The following is a 22,053-nucleotide window of genomic DNA, read 5'->3' as shown; positions in this document are numbered from 1 at the left end:
GAGTGTCCTCTGCTAAACAGTGATCTGAGAATTGACATAGCCTAAAAGAAAGAAATTTATTATTTTCATATGAATTGCTAATTAATTCAACCCTGCTTGAGGGGGGGAGGGGGGAGAGTGGTAAACAAGAAAGAAAATAAGACAATGGCTTCAGCTGCTAGAGAGACCACAGCCTTGAAGAAGACACTCCCACTTGCTCTAGTGTTACTCCCTATTGTCCTGCCTTCCTTGCCAAGGTTTCTTTTGTCTGATCATCCTATGCCTGCCCCTAAGTAGTCTTCCACACTTTAGCATATACCTTGAACAACCTAAAACAATCCCAGCTGCCCAATTTTTTTACCTCTCATCCTTCATGAAATCTTTGAGAACCATTCTCCAATAAATCAAAAACATGGTATCCATTCAACACACGAACACACACACACTGCAAACAGAATTTATATACTCTATGCTTTTTCGTCCATATTATAAGTTTATATATGTATATATTTGAATCATAGCATCATTTGTTTAACATTCTGTTTCTTTTTTTATTAATTTTTTTAGACCGCAAGTTTCCTAAAGGACTGAGATAGTGTTCATTAAATTAGGTGGCTATAGCCCACCAAATAAGAATGTTTAATGCCTTTGAAAATTAGATCTGTATAGCCTCCAAGAATTGTTATCATTTGACTAATGGTGCAATGGATAGAGTGCTGGATCTAGAGTCAGAAAGACTCTTCTTCCTCAGGTCAAATATGGCCTCAACACTTATTAGCTGTGTGACCCTGAGCAAGTCACTGGACCCTGTTTGCCTCAGTTTTCCCATATGGAATAAAAGCTAGAGAAGGAAATAGCAAGAAAACTCCAAATGGGGTCACAAAGGTTGAACATGACTAAAAAATGGCTAACAACAAATTTTGATTTCCATTTATTCCACTTTGTATTCATGGATCCTTTACACACATTTAGTTCAAGAGGAGGTGTTGAATCATAAAGCACTGCAAAATAAATGTATTAGTCTCCTTTTTCCAGTTTACATTAAATGATATGAAATTTATCTAGTAAATAACACTTCAGTGATTGTTGTTATAAGGAAATTTTTTTTCTGCTCATGTTGAGGTCCATGCTTATGTACAAAACCCAGAAAGTCTGTAAAGGATTCTAGGGAACTGCCCCATTAAGGAGCAGGTCAGTTCTCCAAAAGCCCCCATAGTCGTGAATCATAACACACCTGAAGGAATTGCAAATCAGCCTTTATGTTGCTTGTGAATTGGGAATGAAATAAATCGGAGGCAAGAGGAAGAATAGGTCAGAGAATAAAACTGCCTCTGAATCTCTTTGTATCATTATCATTCTCTCACATAAAGGGATCTATTGGCTGGTCAGAATTAGATCCCCAGCAGCCACTAGCAGGTTGCTCCCATAATAAATGCAGACCTATAGACAGGGGTATATTATTTTACAAGAAAATTGTTTAAAAGGCCTGTCATTTTAAAATAACTTAATATGTAATATATACTTTGAAAAATAATGTTACTCTTAACTATAACAACCTATTTTCATAAACCTATTCATGGTGTTCCTGAATCATTATATTAATGGACTAATTTCCATAAAATACTTTCAATTATTTTTGATAAAGGTCCAATAGCATTTTCCCATCTTTGAATGGAGAGGCCCTTCTAAGGTCCATGCAGATGAACTAAGATAGGGAAAGCTGCACAGAGAGATGCCTTTCTTCTTTTCTCTTATTAAAGAGTAATTCCTAAGTGTCTGCACAAAATGTAGTACTGTGAACAAAAATTAATTCTAAAAGACTTAGTTCTTGTCTATTGGGAGTTTGCTGCCAGTGTCAAGGCCCCTTGAAAATGAACCATATAGATTAAGAAGTGTGGTATATTGTGAAAAGGGTCCTAGACTTGGAGGCATGGAAGAACAGAGTTCAAGCCTCATATTAGCAATCATTAACTCTGACTACCTGCAAGGCATCCAACCATTCTGAGTCTCAATTTTCTCATCTATAAAACCGGGGATAAAAATAATACCTATAGTTCTTACTCACACAAGGCTGTGATCAAATGAGATAATATATGCAAAACACTCTGAAAGATTTGAAATACTATGGAGGTGTTGGTTTATTGATGTGTAAAGGAGCAGCTAGGTGGTATAATAGATGAGTGCCAGGTCTAGAATCAGAAATATCTATTCTTATCCAGCCTCAGATATTTACTAGCTATGTGACCCTGGGAAAATCACTTATCCATGTTTTCCCAGTTCCCTCATTTGTAAAATGAGCTTGAGAAGGAAAAGCAAATCACTCCTGTATCTCTTCCCCCATCCCCTAAAAAATCAGGCCATAAACAGTAAGATATAATTGAAAAGCAACTAAACAACAGCAAAGGAATAAATGAAAAAGGTTCCTAGACATAACTATGAAGTCACAGGGATGGACTGAGGGGAAACTCCTGCCCTCAAGGAGCTTGATAGAGTAGGGAAAAGAGGACCACATCATGCACATAAAAGCAAATATAATCATGGCATAAGAGAAGTATAAAATCCATTATTCACAGTGCCCTGACCATGCTATAGAAACTTGCCTCTGTCTTTTTGCTTCAGTCATTAACTAATTTCCCCACCATCACTACTCAGTTCTAAATCGTATGAAGTTAGAGATTGTTATTACAAAATGTTGAAACAATAAGATTTTCAGTCAGTATCATTTTTTTCCTGTTTCTTTATCAATAAATGTAGCTGGTGTATAGCTCACATATAAACCTGATTCCAATTCAAGCTTTTAGTTACAATTCAAGCTTACTAGGATAATAGCTCATTTTAAAACTGAAGGTTAAACGGATTTAAGCAAAGATACAAAGTAATTTCTTTTGTATGTGTCATTAAGTTTCGTTTTTCTAATAAGTGAGAATTTTACCACTGTGTTTTCTGATAAGAAAAGTTCTAAACCCATTTCCTAACACATTAGCTGCATTTTATAGATACTTAAAGACTTGCTGAGCCCAACAGCCCAAAGAGGCTGAGAGAGTACAACTTAATGAATTGTCACAGCTCATTCTTTTTACCTTATAAATTGAGATACAGCCAAAGAGATCCACAGCACTCTAGTCATTGATGGACACTGGGGCTGGTTTTCCTGTGTATATATAGTCTGATTGTTTCATTGTCTTCAGCCATGGATCTTTTGAATGATTACCAGAATTCCATGACAATGTCCTTTAATTACTATCCAATAAAGTGGTCGGCTGAACATAGAGGACCACGATTTTGTCTTATCTCGACTTAAAATATATATAAATAGGACACATATTAAATTACATGATCAAGTTTGCATTTCAAGCTTATAAATATCTTGGGAATGCCCATTTGTAGTCTCTGTCTTAAGGGGACAAGGGCATTGCTGTGTCTAAAAGAGATTACAGGTATTTTGGCTGGGTTTAAAACTGCCATAGTTTTAAAAGAGCATGAATTTAAAACATTGGCTATCCTTACATTCCATGCACAAAAGGACTGAAAATTTGCAAACAACTTATGTGAATGAGTAAGACCAAATAGAATTCAAAATATTGAATGGTAAAGGTGGTGTAAAAGATCAATTGGGGGAAATTCAAGGGATTAAAATTATTCTCCTGAAGTTAAATATGGAAGCATAGCTTTATTTTTTTTATTTTTTTAATTCTTTTCATTCAGAAGATGTAATATTGGTGGATTTGATCAGGTTAGTCCATTATAAAAGGATTAATGAACTTTGGAAAATGTGAGTTTTTTTCCAGTCAAAGCTATCTTTGTACTTATTATCCCAAAAGGAATGGGAAGCCATGTGGGGCCAAGGGATAGGATAGGGGGTGATATCGATTTCTCCCTCCTTGCTAATCTCCCAACTAAAATTTGAATGATACCTTGGGGACTTAATTAAATGGGATTTTCAATCCAGAAAGTTTTACATTAGATGACCACTGAGTTTCCTTCTAACTCAGAAATTTTATGATTCATTGATATCTCTCTCTCTCTCTTATTTCTCCCTCTCTCCATCTCTCTCTCTCTCTCTCTCTCTCTCTCTCTCTCTCTCTCTCTCCCCCTCTCCCTCTCTCCCTCTCTTTCTGTATTTCTCAGGTTTCCATCTGGAGCAGCACCTGAGTGAAGTTGCATTACAAACAGCCCTGGCCAGTTCTTCTAGGCATTATGCAGGTCGTTCCTTCCAAATCTTCAGGGCCCTAAAGCAACCCTTGTCTGCCCATGCCCTGTCTGATCTCCTCTCCCGACTGGTGGAAGTTATTGGAGAACATGGAGATGAGATTCAGGTATAAAAGCAAAGGGTAATGAGCTCTTGAACAACAATTTTGCTGCAAGGAACTACTTTTTTCCTCCCTTAAAGCCTGTAATAGTTAAAATTTGCTTAAGAGAGTAAGGATGAAGAGGGATAACAACAGGGGAGGGAGATCTTATATTCACTGGGAAGCTCTGGCGGCATTTCATTCTCAGTAGCCTTGTCCATATCACTACAACATAATCCCAAAGGACTCTAAATGTGGGTTGCTCAGCAGCAGTTGCTCCATCTAGCCCTTCTTAACCTGAAGTTAACTTGACATTTTGTTTTGTTTGTTAACTATACTTCAATATAATTGATTTTCTTTATAATTCTATATGTTTTATTTTATGCATTTAAAAACATTTTGAGAAAGGGTTCTTAGTCTTTACCTGACTATCAGAAGGATATAAGGCCAAAAAAAAAAATGGCTAAAAACCTGTAGCTTATAAATTATAATCTATAGCTTACATCTAATCCCATTCCTTATAACCTTAAGGCAGCATTTCAAATTCCAGAGGATTTGGGAATTTAATTGGAAAATGTGACTCCCACATTACCTTATTAGAATCTATGGTAGTGATGACAATAAGCTCACATTTATGTAACACCAAACTATATAACATATGATATCCCACTGTTACTATTTGGTTGATCTTGACAAGCCTATTGAAAATCAGACATCCATCTACCAGTGCCCAAAACTGGTTTCTTGTTCTTTGCCTGAGTGTATTGATTGTTCCTCAGAATCAGAGACTTTTCAAGTGGAGGACGCCTGAGAGCTCATTAAGTACAGTGCTTGAATTCTCCCTGTAGCACCTTCAACCAATGATATTAAGCTTCTATTCATTCAAATCACTCCAATAACAGTCAACTGGCATTAATTAAACACCTACTATATACCAAGCACTATGCTTAGTGCTGATTATTGTTGTCTGTCCTTCCTTCTCAAAGAGGACCATGACAGCAGAGAAGTGATGCAGTGACTTGGATCTAAGTGAGGAAGAGCTGGGCAAAGTCACCTGCCTCACTTTTTCCTCAGGGGCCATCTGGGTCCAGTAGCAAGATAAAGATCAGGATGACTGGAAATTGCCCCAGAGACAATGGGAGATCTTGGGCTTTTTAAGCTAAGGTCTTTAATGGGTCTCAGTTTGACTGAGACAATGCCCAGGTCATGATTAAGGCTGGGTAAGAAATGAGGCAGAGAATGTGGCCTCTTTTACCTAGTCATGTCTAAACATATATGCTTATATACATATATATACATACATACACATATATGTGTATATATTTGAATGTAGAAGGTTAAGACCCTCAGGGTTTCTAGCCCAGAAATAATTGCTATTCACTCTGAGCGGGTCAGGACTCAAACAATGACTAAGTGGAGCTTGGTATCAACTAAATGCTGAAACAAAGAAAGGCAAATAATAGCCCCTGATTTCTAGGAGCTTACAGTCTAACAGAAACTTACTATCCTGTAATATAGACCATTCTGTTTTCAAAGAATTCTAATTTATTAGGAAATTTTATTTTATATTGGACTAAATTCCAATTTCTGTTGATTTCCACCTTTTGATCCTATTTCTATCCTATGGAGCTATATAGACTCCATCTTTATTCTTCTTAATATGACATTCATGAAAACATTTTCAGATGGATATCATGTTCTTATACTCCCCAACAATAAACTAACCATCAGGAAGAGGGATAGACTCTTCTTTCTTATCCCTCCTATAATAATAAACCAAGCCTGAAACAATACTTTACCATGATATTAATCTAGGATTATTTGCACATAAATAGCCCTGAGTAATTTGAAGGATGATATGGTGTAGTGAAGACTGATGGACTTGGAGACAGAGGATTTGTATTTCAATTCCAATGCTGCCAGTTTCTATATGTATATCCTTAAATAATTTTGGAAAATTATTTAACCCCTCTATGCCTTAGTTTCCCTGATTATAAATTGAAGGACTTGGACTAGATGGTTTCTGAAGTCCATTTCAGCTCTCGAGTTATGACATGTAATATTAATGTAATTTTTCAAATTATTAAGTCAGCAGGCACATGAAGCCCAAATAGATCATAAACTCATAGATTTAGACCTATAAAGGACATTAGAAATCATCAAGTCTATTTTTTTTTTTTTGATGAAGAAACTGAGACAAGGTTAAATGACTCCTCAGTGTCACATAGCTAGTAGATACCTGAGATAGGAGCCAAACCCAAGCCTTCCTGACTTCAGTTCCTGTGCTCTATTTCACCAAGATATCTATTTGGAGTTGTTTTTAAAGATCAATGAATCCATTTTTATATTGAAATGATTGGTTTCTGTGTTTGACAGGGTTATGTAATGGAAGCACTTCTTACCTTGGAAGCTACTGTGGATAATTTGTCAGACTGCTTGAAGAACAGTGATCTTTTGACTGTATTGTCTCGGTGAGAGAAGTTCCATGACATTTGGAAATCAAGAATTCTGTAGGCTTTTTTTAAACATTTGAGAAATGTCTGTTCTAACAGCATAAAATAAATTCAGGAAAAAAACTATAAAAAATTCGTTTCAATCACTATAAGAAACAATTGAGTTTTTTTTTTAATCCTTTGCCTGTTTCTTAGACTTTCCTGATTTTCTTTTATGCCCTCAGCCTGAGGTCAGTGCTTATGTTTAAGTAAATGACTCAAGAAAGAGGAATTATTAAAGTTGACGTTTTCATAAGAGTGAGCATGCTCTCTCTCTTAATATTCTCTGAGATGCATTTGACTTTATTGAGAAGGGTGGGATTTTCACAGAAGCTCATTGACATATTCTAATAAACTTATTTATCCTCATCCCCAGCTCATCATCCCCTGATCTAAGTTCAAGCTCTAAGTTGACAGCAAACCGAAAGAGCACAGGTCAACTGAATGTGAATCCTGGAGTCGCCAGTGGCAACACAGCCACTGCCGAACGAAGCCGACATCAGAGAAGCTTCTCCGTCCCTAAAAAGTTTGGTGTTGTAGACCGAACGTCAGACCCACCTCGAAGTGCAACTCTGGACCGGATCCAGGCTTGTACCCAACAAGGGCTCTCCTCTAAGACCAGGAGCTCATCTTCTTTAAAAGACAGCCTCACTGATCCATCCCACATCAACAATCCAACCAACCTACTGGCCACTATTTTCTGGGTCACCGTGGCCTTAATGGAATCTGATTTTGAGTTTGAATATCTAATGGCCTTAAGGTTACTCAATAAGTTACTGACTCACTTACCCCTGGATAAAGCTGAAAACCGAGAGAAACTTGAAAAATTACAAGGACAACTCAAGTGGGCAGATTTCTCAGGGTTACAACAACTGTTGCTCAAAGGATTCACTTCCCTTACTACCACAGACCTCACCCTGCACCTCTTCAGTTTGCTAACACCAGTGTCTCGAGTATCTATGGTCGACTCTTCTCAGGCTATTGGTAAATCCCATGAATCTTTCCTTCTTAGATGTTTGCCATTCCAAGGGGGAAAAACATCCTCATTGGCTATGTCCAAAAAATATCTTATTATGTACCCTTTAATTCATCCCCTCTCTCAGGAGGCAAGTGGCATCCTTTGTCACCAGTTCTTTGGTGAGTTGGACCTGATCATAATTCCTATGTCCATAGTTGGGTTTTATAGTGTTCATCTTACCGTCTTAGAGCATTACCTTAATGTCTTAAATTGTCTCAAACATAAATGACATTTTCAGGGTCACACAACCAGTATATATTAAAAGTGGGTCTTGAAACTATATTTCCCTGACTTTAAATAGATTCTAATTACCATACCATGCTGCCTCCCAAAATATTCTGTGATAATGTGTAAGTTTATTTTTTCTCTCCCAATTGCCTACAGTTCATTCATTTGACTATTTATATTAGAAAGTATTTCTATATCCAAAGCAACAGTTAATATATTGTTCTAAAATTAGTTTTATCATGGGAGAAAAGGGAAGGTTAAGTTCTTTACCCTTCTAGACTTGTACATCATAACTGTTCCTTCTCATTGAGGATTTGTAAGTTAACATCCAGACCTTTTATTTTGCCTTGTCTTTTCATTCTAACTGTTCCCCCTGCTTTTTACTACTTTTCATTAAGCCAAATAAACAAACCCCATTTTTTAGTGCTCTAACATGTAGCCTAATATTCTTTGTGTTGATTCAAAGCAAAGCATTTTGGTGAATAATCTAGTTGCCAACTGTTATTATTTAAAGAGCCTTACAGTAAGAATGATTACGCCCAAATTTAACAAGTCTCTTAATTCTCATGTCAATTTTTTAAAACAAAAATTTCCCCCTTTTGCTATTTTAAAGAGATGTTTCAGTATATTATTAATATTTTTAATAATTCTATCAGATAATGCTCAAAAAGTCTTTATTTTAAAACTTAAAATCAATTATAAATTTTTTTGCCAAGATTTTCTATTACATTATTGTGATCACAATATTTTCCTGGATTTTGTATTTTGCCAAAGTAAAGCTGCCTCAAAATAGACTGCGTTTGCTTTACCTTAGTGGGTACACATTTCTTAATATAACTGCCTACCTCAGTCTGCTAATGAGTAAAAATATACATTATTTTTCCTTCAGATATCCCCATTATATCTTTTTTTTTCCCATTCTAGGGTTTCCATTGAATGTCCTTTGTCTCCTGCCTCAGCTGATTCAACACTTTGACAATCCCAATCAATTCTGTAAGGATATAGCAGAGAGGATTGCTCAGGTATAGTATTATTTTGTTACTAACCTTTAAATTGGCATGGACTTGTCTTTGACAAAATTAGACAAACTCTTAAAGAAATAAGACTAGAAGTAATTTTTTTTAATTTAAAACATGACATACTATTAACCATGTACTTCTCTAAGTGACAAATGCCTATGGTAATCTAGCATATGATAAATTTTTTAATCATCTCCAAATACAGAAAAAATTGTGGAAATATTATAGAACAATTTCTTTTTTAAAAAAACTCAATTCTGCATCTTGCAAAGCTGCTTTGAATATTTGAGTTTTAAATTCACTTTTTTTTTCCAATGGACATTTTGTCCCTGATTTTTAATTTTCTTTTTTTTTTTTTTTTAGGTTTGCCTGGAAGAAAAGAACCCCAAGCTTTCAAATCTTGCACATGTCATGACTCTTTATAAAACTCATAGCTACACAAGAGACTGTGCAACATGGGTCAATGTTGTATGTCGATACCTTCATGAAGCATTTGCAGATATTACCCTGAATATGGTGACATATCTGGCAGAGGTGAGGAGCAGTGAATGAAATTCCTGTTATCATCGTTTTCTTTTTGATAGATATTGTCTGAAAGACCTGGAATGAATGATCTCAAGGGAAGTCATAGCAGAAAGAATTTTTGCTTCTGTTTGTATGAACATTTAAAGAGAATACATCACACTTTGGTATTTTCAATACTCTCTACTTGCACTAATTAACAAAACATATTGCTCATCATGGATGAAGGTGACCTTTGTTGAGTGCAAATTCCAAGAAAGCAGGAAATGCCCTGAAATCTAAAACTAATGATAGACTGGACTGTGTATCTCTCATCAGAAAATGCACCTATCTAGACATTGAGAGGCTTAGTACCAAGTGATGAATTGTCCCTGTCATGGTATTTCATAAAGGCTAATCTCCTCAGTCATTAGAGTAGTTGCTGCCTATGTCTATGGAGGCAGGACCTATATTAATGAAATCATGGGTTTTTTTGAAGCCAAAAAGAAAGTAAATTTTGAAATAAACTTTTATAATGGCCAGTTCATTTTGCAAATTAAAATGTTGATTTTTCTTTAATCCTCATCTAAGTGTGATTCTAGCACAGCCCAAGCAAGCAATTCCTCTGCTCCTAGTCTTGCTGCTACTTAGTGCTGGGAGAGCAGTGGCGTTGGGGCAACAATAGTACAATGGAAAGAGCCCTACATTGAAAGTCAGAGGACTGAGTCCTGTTATTACCTGTGTGATTTGTGGCAAATCACAGTGTATTTGTGAAATAATGGAACTAGATTAGGTGGTCTCTAAAATTTCAATCATCTCTAGACCCATGACCCTGTAATTAGGTAAGTTCTTAAAGTCCTTCCACCTCTAAATCTATAGATATTTCCTGAAAAGTATGTTTATTTTTCTTCCCATTTCTATACAGTTTATTTGATCCTATTAAACACAAGGTACTATGGCAATGATAATCTATGTTTATAATGTATCATTCTCTACCCTGAGGAGTTTAATCTGTAAAGATATAAAATTTGTTGACATTATGCATAGGTGATGTCACCTACTTTTTTTCAGAATTTTTTGTTTTTGCTATTTTTTTGCAACATGCAGGACATACTCTTCTAATATATTGTTATCTCCCATTTACATAATCCTTTATATTTTACAAAACAATTTCCTCACAACAATCCAATGAGGTAGGTCATATAAGTATTAGCCCCATTTTTTAGATGTGGAATATAAGGCTTAGTGGAAGATGTGTCTAAGGATACCAGCAGATCACATGATCTTTGCTGGCTCTAGCTTCCTATGCTGTGGCAACTATGGTAACATTTGATTATTCATTAGGCATTTTTGCATTTATATTTATTCATTAGTTCAGCAAGCATCTGTTGAGGGCCAGTTATATACAAGAAACTGCTAGATTCTCAAGAAACAAAAACAATGTTGAAACAGCCCCTGTCCTCAAGAAACTTAGGTTCTATAGAGGAAAAATAACATGGCTAAAAGGATTTTAAACTTAAAATTTGAGATTATTTGGCTCACGTCTCACAGTCTAGAAGTTTTGGAGCCATATCTTTAAACTCCAAATCCAGTATGTGTTACTCTGTGTTCCTTCAAAAGACATGTAGTAGTTTTCAAAAAATATTTTGACTTCTAAATAACCCATTCTGCTAATGTTTACTTGTGTTCTTTCCTATATGAGACTGGACTGGTCAAGGGATAAATTGAGTTTCTGAAGGGTTTTAAAAGATTAAAATTTTCTAATCCAAATGAACTCATTTGTCTTTATTAGTGAAGTTGGTAGTATCAACATTTCCAGTGAATTTAGGACTTTTATTTAGGACAAATATACATATGGCACTCATTTCTGAAAGTTTATTGATTTCTATTTTAGTATATGGCAGCTGAGATGGAGAAAGGTAGACAAAGTGGTTATAGAGCTGGTGAAACTGTGTGAGTAGAACGATTTTACCAAATGGAATGTTAGTACCTTGAAGACAGAATCTTTTTTTTATTCCCATTTAGCCTTTGTATATTCAGGTCTAGCAAAATGCCTAAAATAGATCACATATCAAGTAAATGCTTGAAATTCAGTTGAATTAAATTAAACTGAGTTGAATTCTAGGGAAGTGAATGGGTCACTCTACTTTATATTTTATATCCCTTGTAGAGTAGTAGATTTTTTATTAAAAAATGTTTTCAAAATTAGGTTACTTTAATACTAGTGTTACAGATTCAAAGAAAAGACTTTGATGACCACTTAGAATAACCCATTTCTGATCAAGAATCCCTTTTTGCCACATACTTAGAATAATACATTTCTGATCAAGAATCCCTTTTTGCCATATACCCTACAAGTGGTTATCCAAACTCTGCCTGAAATGCTGTCAGTGAGGGAGAACCCACTAATACCCAAGGAACCTCAGTTCACATATATTCCCATAAAAGTATGAAATTCGTTAAGTTTTTTTTCTATCAAAAAATTTAACTAATTCCCTTTGTACTTTTTGCTTCACAGCTCCTAGAAAAAGGTCTTCCAAGTATGCAGCAATCCCTTCTACAGATGATCTATAGTCTGCTCAGCTATATGGATTTATCAGGTGTTCCCGTAAAGCAATTTAACATGGAAGTGTTGAAGACCATTGAAAAATACGTGCAGGTAAAGTATTTTTTAGCCTCTTTTATAAGATACTACAAAACAAGTCCTTCTATTTATGAATTATCATAAGGCCTTCTTTTGTTTCACATATTGTGTGAAATAACATTAAAGCTGTTTTTTATTTAACATGCAGTTACTTTAAATGTTTGCATGAACTGGGGTCTCTTATCCAAATAATAAATAATAGTAATATAATTAACATTTAAATAGCACTTACTATCTGCTAGGTACCAGACAAACACTTTACAATTATTATTTTATACTATAGAATACTATTATTTAAGAAATTATATTGTGGGTGGGGTGAGGTTGCAGAAGAAGGAAATTATAATACTCTCTTTTCTCACTCCGTGATTTTTACCTTTAGAGTGTTCACTGGAGAGAAGCTTTGAATATCTTGAAATTAGTCGTTTCTCGATCTGCCAGCCTAGTCTTGCCTTCATACCAGCACAATGATCTTTCTAAAATAGAAATTCATCGAGTATGGAATAGTGCTTCCAAGGAATTGCCGGGGAAAACCCTGGACTTTCACTTTGATATTTCAGAGGTAATCACTCTACTGTGTTTATTATTTTTTATAAATTTCACATAGATTTGTAATGGCAGGGGTGAAAATTGCTTGAGAGAAAAAAATAAAAACATTCCTTTTAAAGATTTTGAATATAATATTCTAAGACCAAAATTCTTAGAAATAAGAAACATTTACCTACAGTATCTAAGTCTAAATATGATTTTTCATATTTATTGATCCAAGAATCTGATTCAAATACATTTTTAACAAATGCAATGATACAGAGAATGTAAAACAAGAAATTTCTCCTAATCTCTCTGACAATTATGCATTGACTGTAATATCAGCAATCTCAAATTAGGGGGTGGTTGTACAGAAATACTATTAAAGGCTTTTGCAACTGATTTCTATTTGGCAGTATTCTCCTTTAAGCTATAGTCAATACGTTGAATTATCTAGCATTTTAAAAGACTTTTCAACTTCATTGTTTAGGACAACATAAAGATATCAAAAATATGTAAGTCTAATCAGATTTCTTTGAGTTTAAAAGCATTCTTAACTAGGATTTTCAGTTATTTCAGATTGGACTTTCTGATGCTTAATGCTCATTAGATCTTTACAAATTATTTCAGTATTTTGAAGGCCTTGCCACTCAGTGTAAGGGCTGTTTGTGTATTTGTGTCTTTCATAACAGTTAGAAATATTAATCAGTCATTTGGGGGTACTCTTATGACATGGAAGAAAGGCAATGAGACCAAGCAGATTGAGTGCTTATTCTAGAAGTGTTCTCTGTTCAAAAGGTCATATTGCACAAGAAATGTATTTAACCAGGCTGCCTTTTTTAGGGTCCCAAGACAGTTCCAGAATGATAGGTCTGAGGATCCAGATACAGAATTAAATCTTTTCCCATTGTCTTTCCCCTTACGTACCTACCTACTAACTCACTCATGCTGACACGAGTTTTACAATGCCCAGCAGACAACCAAAGGACTCTTAGAAATTAGAACTTTTGAAATGTCTGTACGAATACCTGGCACTGGCCTTGTTCTTTGCCTTTGGCAAAGTTTGTTCCCTAAAAAATTGAAAACATTGAAAAATTGACAGATAGAGCCACAACTATCCATCCTAAACACTGCTGCCAAAGTAATTTTCCTTAAGCATAGATCTGACCGTATGACTTCCTTACTCAGTCAACTCTAGCTTCCCACTGCCTCCAGGATAAAAATATAAACTCTGTTTTTTAACTTTGAAAATCCTTCACAAGCTGGCCCTGAATTATCTTTCCAAGCTCATTGGACACTTCTCCCCCTCTCACACTTTGCAATCCAGCCAAACTGGTTTTCTCTCTGTTCCTCACACACATTCCATCTCCAATTTCTGTGCCTTTCCATTGGACATATCATGCCTAAAATGCACTCTGTTCTTCTTAACGAGTCCTCTTCTTCCTTTACAACACAGTCTACATGCCATAGTCAGCAGGAAACTTTTCTTGAACCCAACTATGTATCCTACCCTGTAAACTATTTCAATTACTTTCCACATATTTGTATTTACTCATTTCATATTTATGCTATTCATTTTATTTGTAACATGTTATGCATATATGTGAATATACTTATAAAAATTAGACTATATGTATACATGTATATAAAGATACAAAGTTACACTATATAGTCAATATATAGAGAAACTATATGTGTGTGTGTGTGTGTGTGTGTGTGTGTGTGAATGTAATAGAGAAAGAAAAAAAGAGGCAGAGGCAGAGAAAGGGAGTGGGGAGGAAGGGAAAGAAAGAATATTAATTTCCTCCCATTAAAATACATGCTTTGGAGAGAAAAGTGTTACATTTTTTGTACCTAAGTGTATAGTTCCTGGAATATATAGTTGAGACCTTAATAAATGTTTGCTCAGTAATTGACTGATTCAGCCAGGAAATTCAGGCAGGAGATGCAAAGGAATAGTATTTCATATTCTAACACTCATAAATTCTTTTTGAGCTTTAACAACTAAAAACTGACCAACACCTGTTTCCTCTTGCATGGATTTGTGTCCCAAACTATAAATGGGAGTTTGCAGTGAATACTACAAGGACACTGAACATGAAAGAATAGGCCTAAAGAACATTTCATTTAAAACACACACCAGGGAAAAAAAGAATGAAATTATGATGTTGAACTTATCAAGTCTAATTTTTAAATTCAAGCCCAGATCTCCCATAGTGCTTATGTAAGTGACTGTATATTCTCACAGGCAGTGTCAGCCAAATCCTACGATCTGGTCAACTTCACCAATTGAAAAATCACTCCAGAATGGAAAGACTTTTTTATACAGGCCCATGATATATGCTATGTATATTTTATCCTAGAAAAAATCTAGTTAAGTCTAAAAATTAAAGTCTAAAAAAGTTCATTAGAATGTCAGTCCTCCAGAGAATGACTTTCTTGTGGTGAATAATCATAACAATCAATAAAAGATTAAGAGAAGTATCCATCTGTGTCATTGAGATGAAGGGAGTTCCCACATTAATGATCAGATTATTTAAAAAGCTATTCTTAGAGGTCTTTAGGCAGAGCTATTGAACATTTTTTAGGTAGGATAGTAAATATCACAACTTTCTTCCTTCAATTTTCTAAGAAAATGGAGGGATTCATTGTATGTGCTTTCTCTTAAGACTCCAATCATTGGGAGGAGATATGATGAGCTACAGAGTTCTTCTGGCCGAGACGGAAAACCTAGAGCCATGGCAGTCACTAGAAGCACTTCCTCTACTTCATCAGGCTCCAACTCTAATGTCCTTGTCCCCGTGAGCTGGAAAAGGCCTCAGTATTCTCAGGTAGCTCTTGCACACCCATCTGGAAGGGGGCCCTCTGGAGAAACTCTGAGCCAAGTGGGAAGCAGGCTGAATCATGCTAGCATTATCATACCCCCCAAAATGTCAATATGTCAGTCCCAAACTCATGCCATTGAGCATGCAAGAGGTGAGTGGGGCTTAATCCAAATCCCCTAGAAAGCACCATTTCTTATAATCAGGACCATGCTTTTTTAAAGCAGAGAAAGACTCCTGGCTCTGAGATGAGAAGTAGCGACAGATTGTAACCACTTCTGGGGAAGAAACATGGTAATGTATAAAGAGTACTGGTTCTGGAAACAGAGAGCCGGGGTTTAAATCTTCCCTCCAATGATTGCTCTCTGTGTATCACTGAGTAAGCTCCTAACCTTTCTGTAAAATGAGGTAGTTGTCCTTGATGGCGTCCGAGGGTCCACATAACTCTACATATAAGTCTGTTACAATCTAAATTTAGGAAACTTCAGCATCCTTACATTCTCACATTGGTTAGCTTATCTAATCATTACTATCATAGAGTTTTAAGGCTACATGTTAAGGGAGAACCCTCTCAGGAGTTCTTTAATATTAGGAAAGTGGGGCATTTTTATTTATTTGTGCTATTCATTTTATTTATAACATATATGTTATGCATATAATTAAATGTACTTATAAAAGCTAGATTATATGTGTACATATATATATAAAGATACAAAGAGACTATATATAGAGAGAAACTATATGTAACATATATATCTATGTATATATATGTAACATATGTGAGAGAGAGAGAGAGAAAGACAGACAGACAGACACCTTTTGGCCTATCTTCAACGTAACTCAGAAGTTAAAAAAATGGCCATGAAGCCTGAGAGAAACCATATAATAGATTATAGCATCTCTGACTATGCCATAATGATCACACTTTTCCTCCTACCCTTCAGTGAGAAGATCTGAGAGAGTTATTCCAATGTGTTATATAAAAGACTCTTTAGTGCTTTGTTTTAGGATTAGGGATAATTTTCCTGAGATTGGAGGAACTTAATATGGTCTTGTAAAATCAGGAAGAGTTTTTCTTCATAATACAGTTAAAAGGTACCATGAGGAACTTAGGTTTTATATATAAAGACAAACCTAATGAAATTGAGGGTTATTAAATAGTGAAATAGATTTCCAAAGGAAATTTTAGACTCTCCTTAAGGATCAGTTCTCTTTGAGGAAGGGGTTTGATGTGGAACATGTAATCCTATGATAAAACTCTCTTTATTCATTTATATTTTCCAGAAAAGAACAAAAGAGAAGCTGGTTCATGTACTTACTCTGTGTGGCCAAGAAGTGGGATTAAGCAAAAATCCTTCAGTAAGTCCTTCTTCAGTGTTTTCTTTGGAACTGAGTAACTAAAGGAATTTGATATAATTTAGAGGCTTTGATCACCAGATCAAGTATTATTGCCTGATATAATCAGTAGATGATAACCCTTGCAGCCTTTCACCTTTTTTTTTTAATTTTTTAATTTTTTTTATTATACCTTTTTATTTATAAGATATATGCATAGGTAATTTTTCAGCATTGACAGTTGCAAATCCTTTTGTTCCAACTTTTTCCCTCCTTCTGTGATGACCGCGTATTTAAAATCAGCCGGAGTCAGGAATTCAGGTTAAGGGAAAAATCTTCAATCTTTATTCTTTTTGAGGTGAAGGGGGATTGCGATAGCAATATTATGGGCAGCTGCAACAGAAAGGCAACCAGCAGAGGTGAAGGGGGATTGCAGGTGAAGGGAGGGTCTCGATAGCAATGGGAGCAGCTGTGTCAAGAAAACCAGCCAGCAGTCTCTAATTCTGCTTCCTTTCTCCGCCCCCCTGCCTCCACCCACCAAGATGGTCATTTCCTATACAACACATCAGGACTTGCACAAAGAGTGGGCAGGGGCCATTCTTTCTCCAAGCTTATATATTAATAGAGTATGGTCCAATTACTATTTAGCCTCACATGTTTGGGACCTCAGTGCATCAACTCAAGCCTCAGCCCATTATGTCCTTCCCCCAGAGATCAGCCTTTCACCTTTTAACTACTGTTTTTAATCCACCCTATTTCAGAAATAACCAAACATGGTGAATAGTTTTCCCATCTCCAGGGGGACAGTTCCCCAATTCTTATTTCGCAAACTCATTAAACTCTTACCCAGTGTGAAGAGAATGCCTTACAAATTATGTAAAATTTTAAAATACTAGCCCACAAAATGTTCATGATCTCTACTTCCATTGGAGTTACTTTTGTATAAAAGCAATTCTTACCATACCATATCTTCACCTCCAATATATAATCAATCAGGATAAATATGAGACAACATAGTATTTATTTTATATGAATATCTGTAATTACAAGAGTAATTTGGTGGGGTTGTGACATTAATCTAGTAATCTAGTTAATTATCTAAAATTAATTTTTTAGCACTTTAGCACTCATTTACTCAAAACTATACGTTAATAATCTAGGTTTGAATCCTACCTTTTAGCTAGGTGACTGTGATCAAGCCACTTAAACTCTAATCCTCAGTTTCTACCTGTCAAATGAGTATACTGATAACTATTGTACCTATTTCATGAGGTTTTGTGATTTTCATGATATAATTTTATTGAAATAAAGTTATCAATATTTTATTTTAAGTTTACATTTTCCAGATTAAGAACTCTGCATGGTTGATTGACATTTCTGTCTATCATCAAAACACTCTGGCCAGTTTTCAGCAAGCACTTGATAGAGTTCAATATTCTCTAGAGTGGTAATTATCATTTTTAACCACTGGGAATATAAACATTTATCAGATAGCATGGCACCTGTCCATAAAAAGCTTACATTCTTTGCACGTAAGAAACACTAAATGTTTGTTGAATGATTAAATGAATGTATGGAAGTAAAAAAATTACTACTCATTTAAAATATGCATCTGGTAAATGTTTTAAGTATTAGCAGTGAGGAGGCAGCTGCAAATTTATAAGATTTATATGACTAACAGATTGTGAGTTTATATTTATGTGTATGTAGCCAAAACAATTAAAATTAGCAGGGACCAGGTCCACAGGATATACTTGGCTCATACATTCCATGAGAAGCAAGAGAAACTGCATAGTTTAATGATAGACTTGGGGGAAGGGGAAGTGATCAAAAAAAGAAAAAGACAGGTTTGTATCCAGCTGCATATTTTAAGCATTTGTTGTATACTTCCTATATGCAAAGCACTTTGGATCCCAGGCAGCCATAAAAGCAAAAAGTCCTTGACAAAAAGAATCTTACATTCTTTTAATGCCTGGAGGTTTCCTTAACACTAATGATTACTTTTTCTTTCAAGACATGCTTTCAAGATATGCTTGTAAAGAGTGCTTGCCTGAAGACCTGAATTCCAGTTTTTCATAAATTTCTCAGTTACCCCATTCCAGTACTCTGATTTCATTGTCCCATATGCAAGCCCTGTGCCAAACCATGTACCAATAATATTCAGTCAATCAATGAACCAACAATTAAGTGCCTACTATGTTCCAGACATTATGCTAATTGTTGGGGATGCCAAAAAAATGAAAGAAGATATATACAAAACAAGCTATACACAAGATAAATAGGAAATAAAGGAGGGAAAGTACTGGAATTGGGAGGTTTCCCGTAAAAGGTGGTATTTTAGTTGGGACTTATAGGATACCTCAAGAATAGGAGCCATGTTGTTGTTTTGTATCCACAGTGCTTAGCATGAGCTTGGCACATAGTAAGTGCTTAATAATTGCCTAATTATCTAAATGAAGTAATAGGCAAGATCAGTCTTGGTCTCCCCAGAAAAAAAAAAAGTATCTTAAAAATCCAAAATGCTGATGCCATGGCGTTTCCAAAAGCACATTTCTACTCTAAGAGATGCATTCTATATCATTATTGTTCAGTCATTTCAGTCATATCTAGCTCTTCATGATCCCAGTTGGTGTTTTCTTGGCAGAGATACTGAAGTGGTTTGCCATTTTCTTCTCCAGCTCATTTTATAGATGCTAAAACTGAGGCAAATAGGATTAAGTGACTTGCTCGGGGTCATATAGCTAATAAGTGTCTGACCTAAGTCTTCCTGATTTTAGGCTCAACTGACAAAATTGTTTTGTTAATAATTACCCATTTTTCCAGAAAAAACAATTAGTGAGTTACAAAAGTTGAATAGAAAAAAATATGGACTTCATTTATTCATTGTATTCAGCCTTCGGAGAGTAGTCACATGAAACATTTAGGGAATCTTGTCAAGTGATATATGTGTACATTTTCCAAATTTGCATTAAGATGCATTAAAATATTAATTCTAAACATATTTTCATCTTCATTGACAAGAGCTCGAGATTAAATCAGAGTTATCTCTAGTATTCATCACGTAAACAACGATTTACTCTTGTTCCTATTACATTCAGTCAGAAAGTATTTATTGGGTGTTTCTAGGTACTAATAACAGTGTAGTCATATTTCTTGGCATATTCTAGTGCCTGGCTAAAAGCTAATCCTTTCTAAATGGGTTAAATTCTTTGCTCTTGCAGTTCATTTTGCAATAACATTGTCTGCTATAACAGTAGCTCTTAGAATTTCATTCCCATAAATATATTATTCTATCTAAACATTTAGGCATTGTCCCATTTGCAGCCATTAGGAGGTAGCTGACTATTGGACAGATTCCTGCAGCATGAAGTTTCGTCTTTGCACAAGTTTAATCTGAAGGAACCTGTCCAACATAAATAAGGGAAGAACACATGCTAAAAATACTCATTTAAGGAATTAGGTGTGTACTGGAAATACAGTCTTCTGAATAACCAGATCCAGTTTCTAATAACAGAAACAACTGGAGGGAGAACTGTTTTTCATAGGTGGAATCTTTTGATTCCTAGGTGATTTTTTCCTCTTGTGGAGATCTGGACCTTCTAGAACATCAGACAAGCCTAGTATCTTCCGAAGACGGCACCCGAGAGCAAGAAAACATGGACGATACCAACAGTGAGCAGCAGTTTAGAGTCTTCAGAGACTTTGATTTCCTCGATGTGGAATTGGAAGATGGAGAGGTACAGTATATTCTCCATGAAATAACCCACTTCAGCTCTTTCTTTGGCTAAAGGCACAGTTTGCTTTTCCCCCTCTTCCTTACCTGAGAAATAGGGAGTTCTTTGTAACAGGGCAGTTCAGCTGCCAAGCTGTAAATTTAATTCAAAGCAAGGTATTCACAATGTTAGTGCCACGGCTGAGCCCTGGCAAAAAGTTGCTCCACCCAGCACTGTCTGAGCCAGCACTGACAACTAAATGGCAGAGACTTAAGCCTCAGTGACCACACAAAGGGCTAAGTTTGTGTAGCCCAGAGATGGATTATTTTTAAAGAAAAGCCCAAAAAACATTGAAGTTTTAAATCAGCTCACAGGATGATCTCTCACATCCTCTCAGTTCCTGAGACTATTAGTCTCCAGATCCTTAAGGAAAATATTCTAAGCATTCGCTTCGTTCAATCCTTACGTGACAAAACATGAAGTCAGAGCCCCTGGTGTTCTGGATTTTCTAGTTTGGTTTGGTTTGGTTTTAACCAAAGTTGATGAAATCCTTAAACCTTTAAAAAAAAAAAAAAGTATTAGCTCCTAGAACCCAGTTCTGCTTTGGGTACGAGAACTTTTGCATCAACACAGACAACTGGATAGTCTGAATTCAAGTCTCAACAGATTAAAAAAAAATAACAATTTTATGAATGTTATGTTGAATGATGACTCGTCATCAGATGCTTTCCATTTTGAGTCTTTTTTTTTTTAAGATTTATAAAATAAAGTTTCTTGGCATTTTCAAAATTTAAAATAAGATGTTCCAAAAAATTAGAATCTAGGTGACATGAATAGTAATGTCAGTCTTATTTAACTCCTTTTGATAATACTATTTTTAAGTTGAGCATTTCTTTGATAGAGGAGGGTTGAAGGAGAATTTTTTCTCTCTTTTCCCTCTTTTTTTTAAATGACTCTTCTGGGTGAGGAAAAAAATACCTAGGTTGGCAAAATTCATATGCTTGCCTGACTGTTTTGCTTTTTTTTTTTTTTTCAGTTCAGGACTTCCATATCCTCATAGTTTTTTTTAGAAACTCAGACCTAGGACCATTTGATACCTTTAAAACAGTTAAACTGGGTGCTCAATTTCAGAACTTATTATCCAAGGCCTGTGCTGCAAGTTCTGATGAATATAATCCTCTATGGAATAGTTATTTACCTTTCCTCACCTAAGGGAATGTCATACCCAAAGAGATAGTATATCTGGCAAGTCAATACAAGTCATGGTCAAGAAATAAGATAATCATTCTCTTCTATTCATCACAGTCTCCTGTGATTGAGTGGAGGAAAATATTGCTACAACCAGGGACCAGTGTCCAGTAAGGAGCCTGTTCCTTCCTCTTTACCATGGTCCCAAAGCTAGTCTTTTGTGTGAGAGGAGGAGCATGAAAGAATCTTATATAACTACCGGGCTAAAGGATGTCTTTTCCCAATCTCATCAGCTCC

At 35.5% G+C, this 22,053-nt stretch overlaps 1 protein-coding gene across 7 annotated transcripts in view; it reads left to right on the top strand.

The window, feature by feature from the left end:
• The window catches only part of FRY (FRY microtubule binding protein), a 514,411-nt gene that overhangs the window by 445,938 nt on the left and 46,420 nt on the right, over positions 1 to 22,053 (top strand). For all 7 annotated transcript variants that reach the window (XM_051986496.1, XM_051986491.1, XM_051986495.1 and 4 more), the window contains 10 exons: positions 4,108 to 4,295; positions 6,645 to 6,739; positions 7,137 to 7,744; positions 8,931 to 9,028; positions 9,389 to 9,559; positions 12,045 to 12,185; positions 12,553 to 12,732; positions 15,368 to 15,529; positions 16,805 to 16,879; positions 20,422 to 20,592. In XM_051986496.1, coding sequence (XP_051842456.1) covers positions 4,108 to 4,295; positions 6,645 to 6,739; positions 7,137 to 7,744; positions 8,931 to 9,028; positions 9,389 to 9,559; positions 12,045 to 12,185; positions 12,553 to 12,732; positions 15,368 to 15,529; positions 16,805 to 16,879; positions 20,422 to 20,592 — 1,889 coding nt within the window. The remainder of the gene's footprint in view (positions 1 to 4,107; positions 4,296 to 6,644; positions 6,740 to 7,136; positions 7,745 to 8,930; positions 9,029 to 9,388; positions 9,560 to 12,044; positions 12,186 to 12,552; positions 12,733 to 15,367; positions 15,530 to 16,804; positions 16,880 to 20,421; positions 20,593 to 22,053) is intronic.

The sequence above is a fragment of the Antechinus flavipes genome, chromosome 3 (genome assembly GCF_016432865.1).
Source record: "Antechinus flavipes isolate AdamAnt ecotype Samford, QLD, Australia chromosome 3, AdamAnt_v2, whole genome shotgun sequence".
Lineage (NCBI taxonomy): Eukaryota > Metazoa > Chordata > Mammalia > Dasyuromorphia > Dasyuridae > Antechinus > Antechinus flavipes.
Note: the sequence above shows the minus strand (reverse complement) of the source record. Positions and strands in the feature narration are given on the sequence as shown.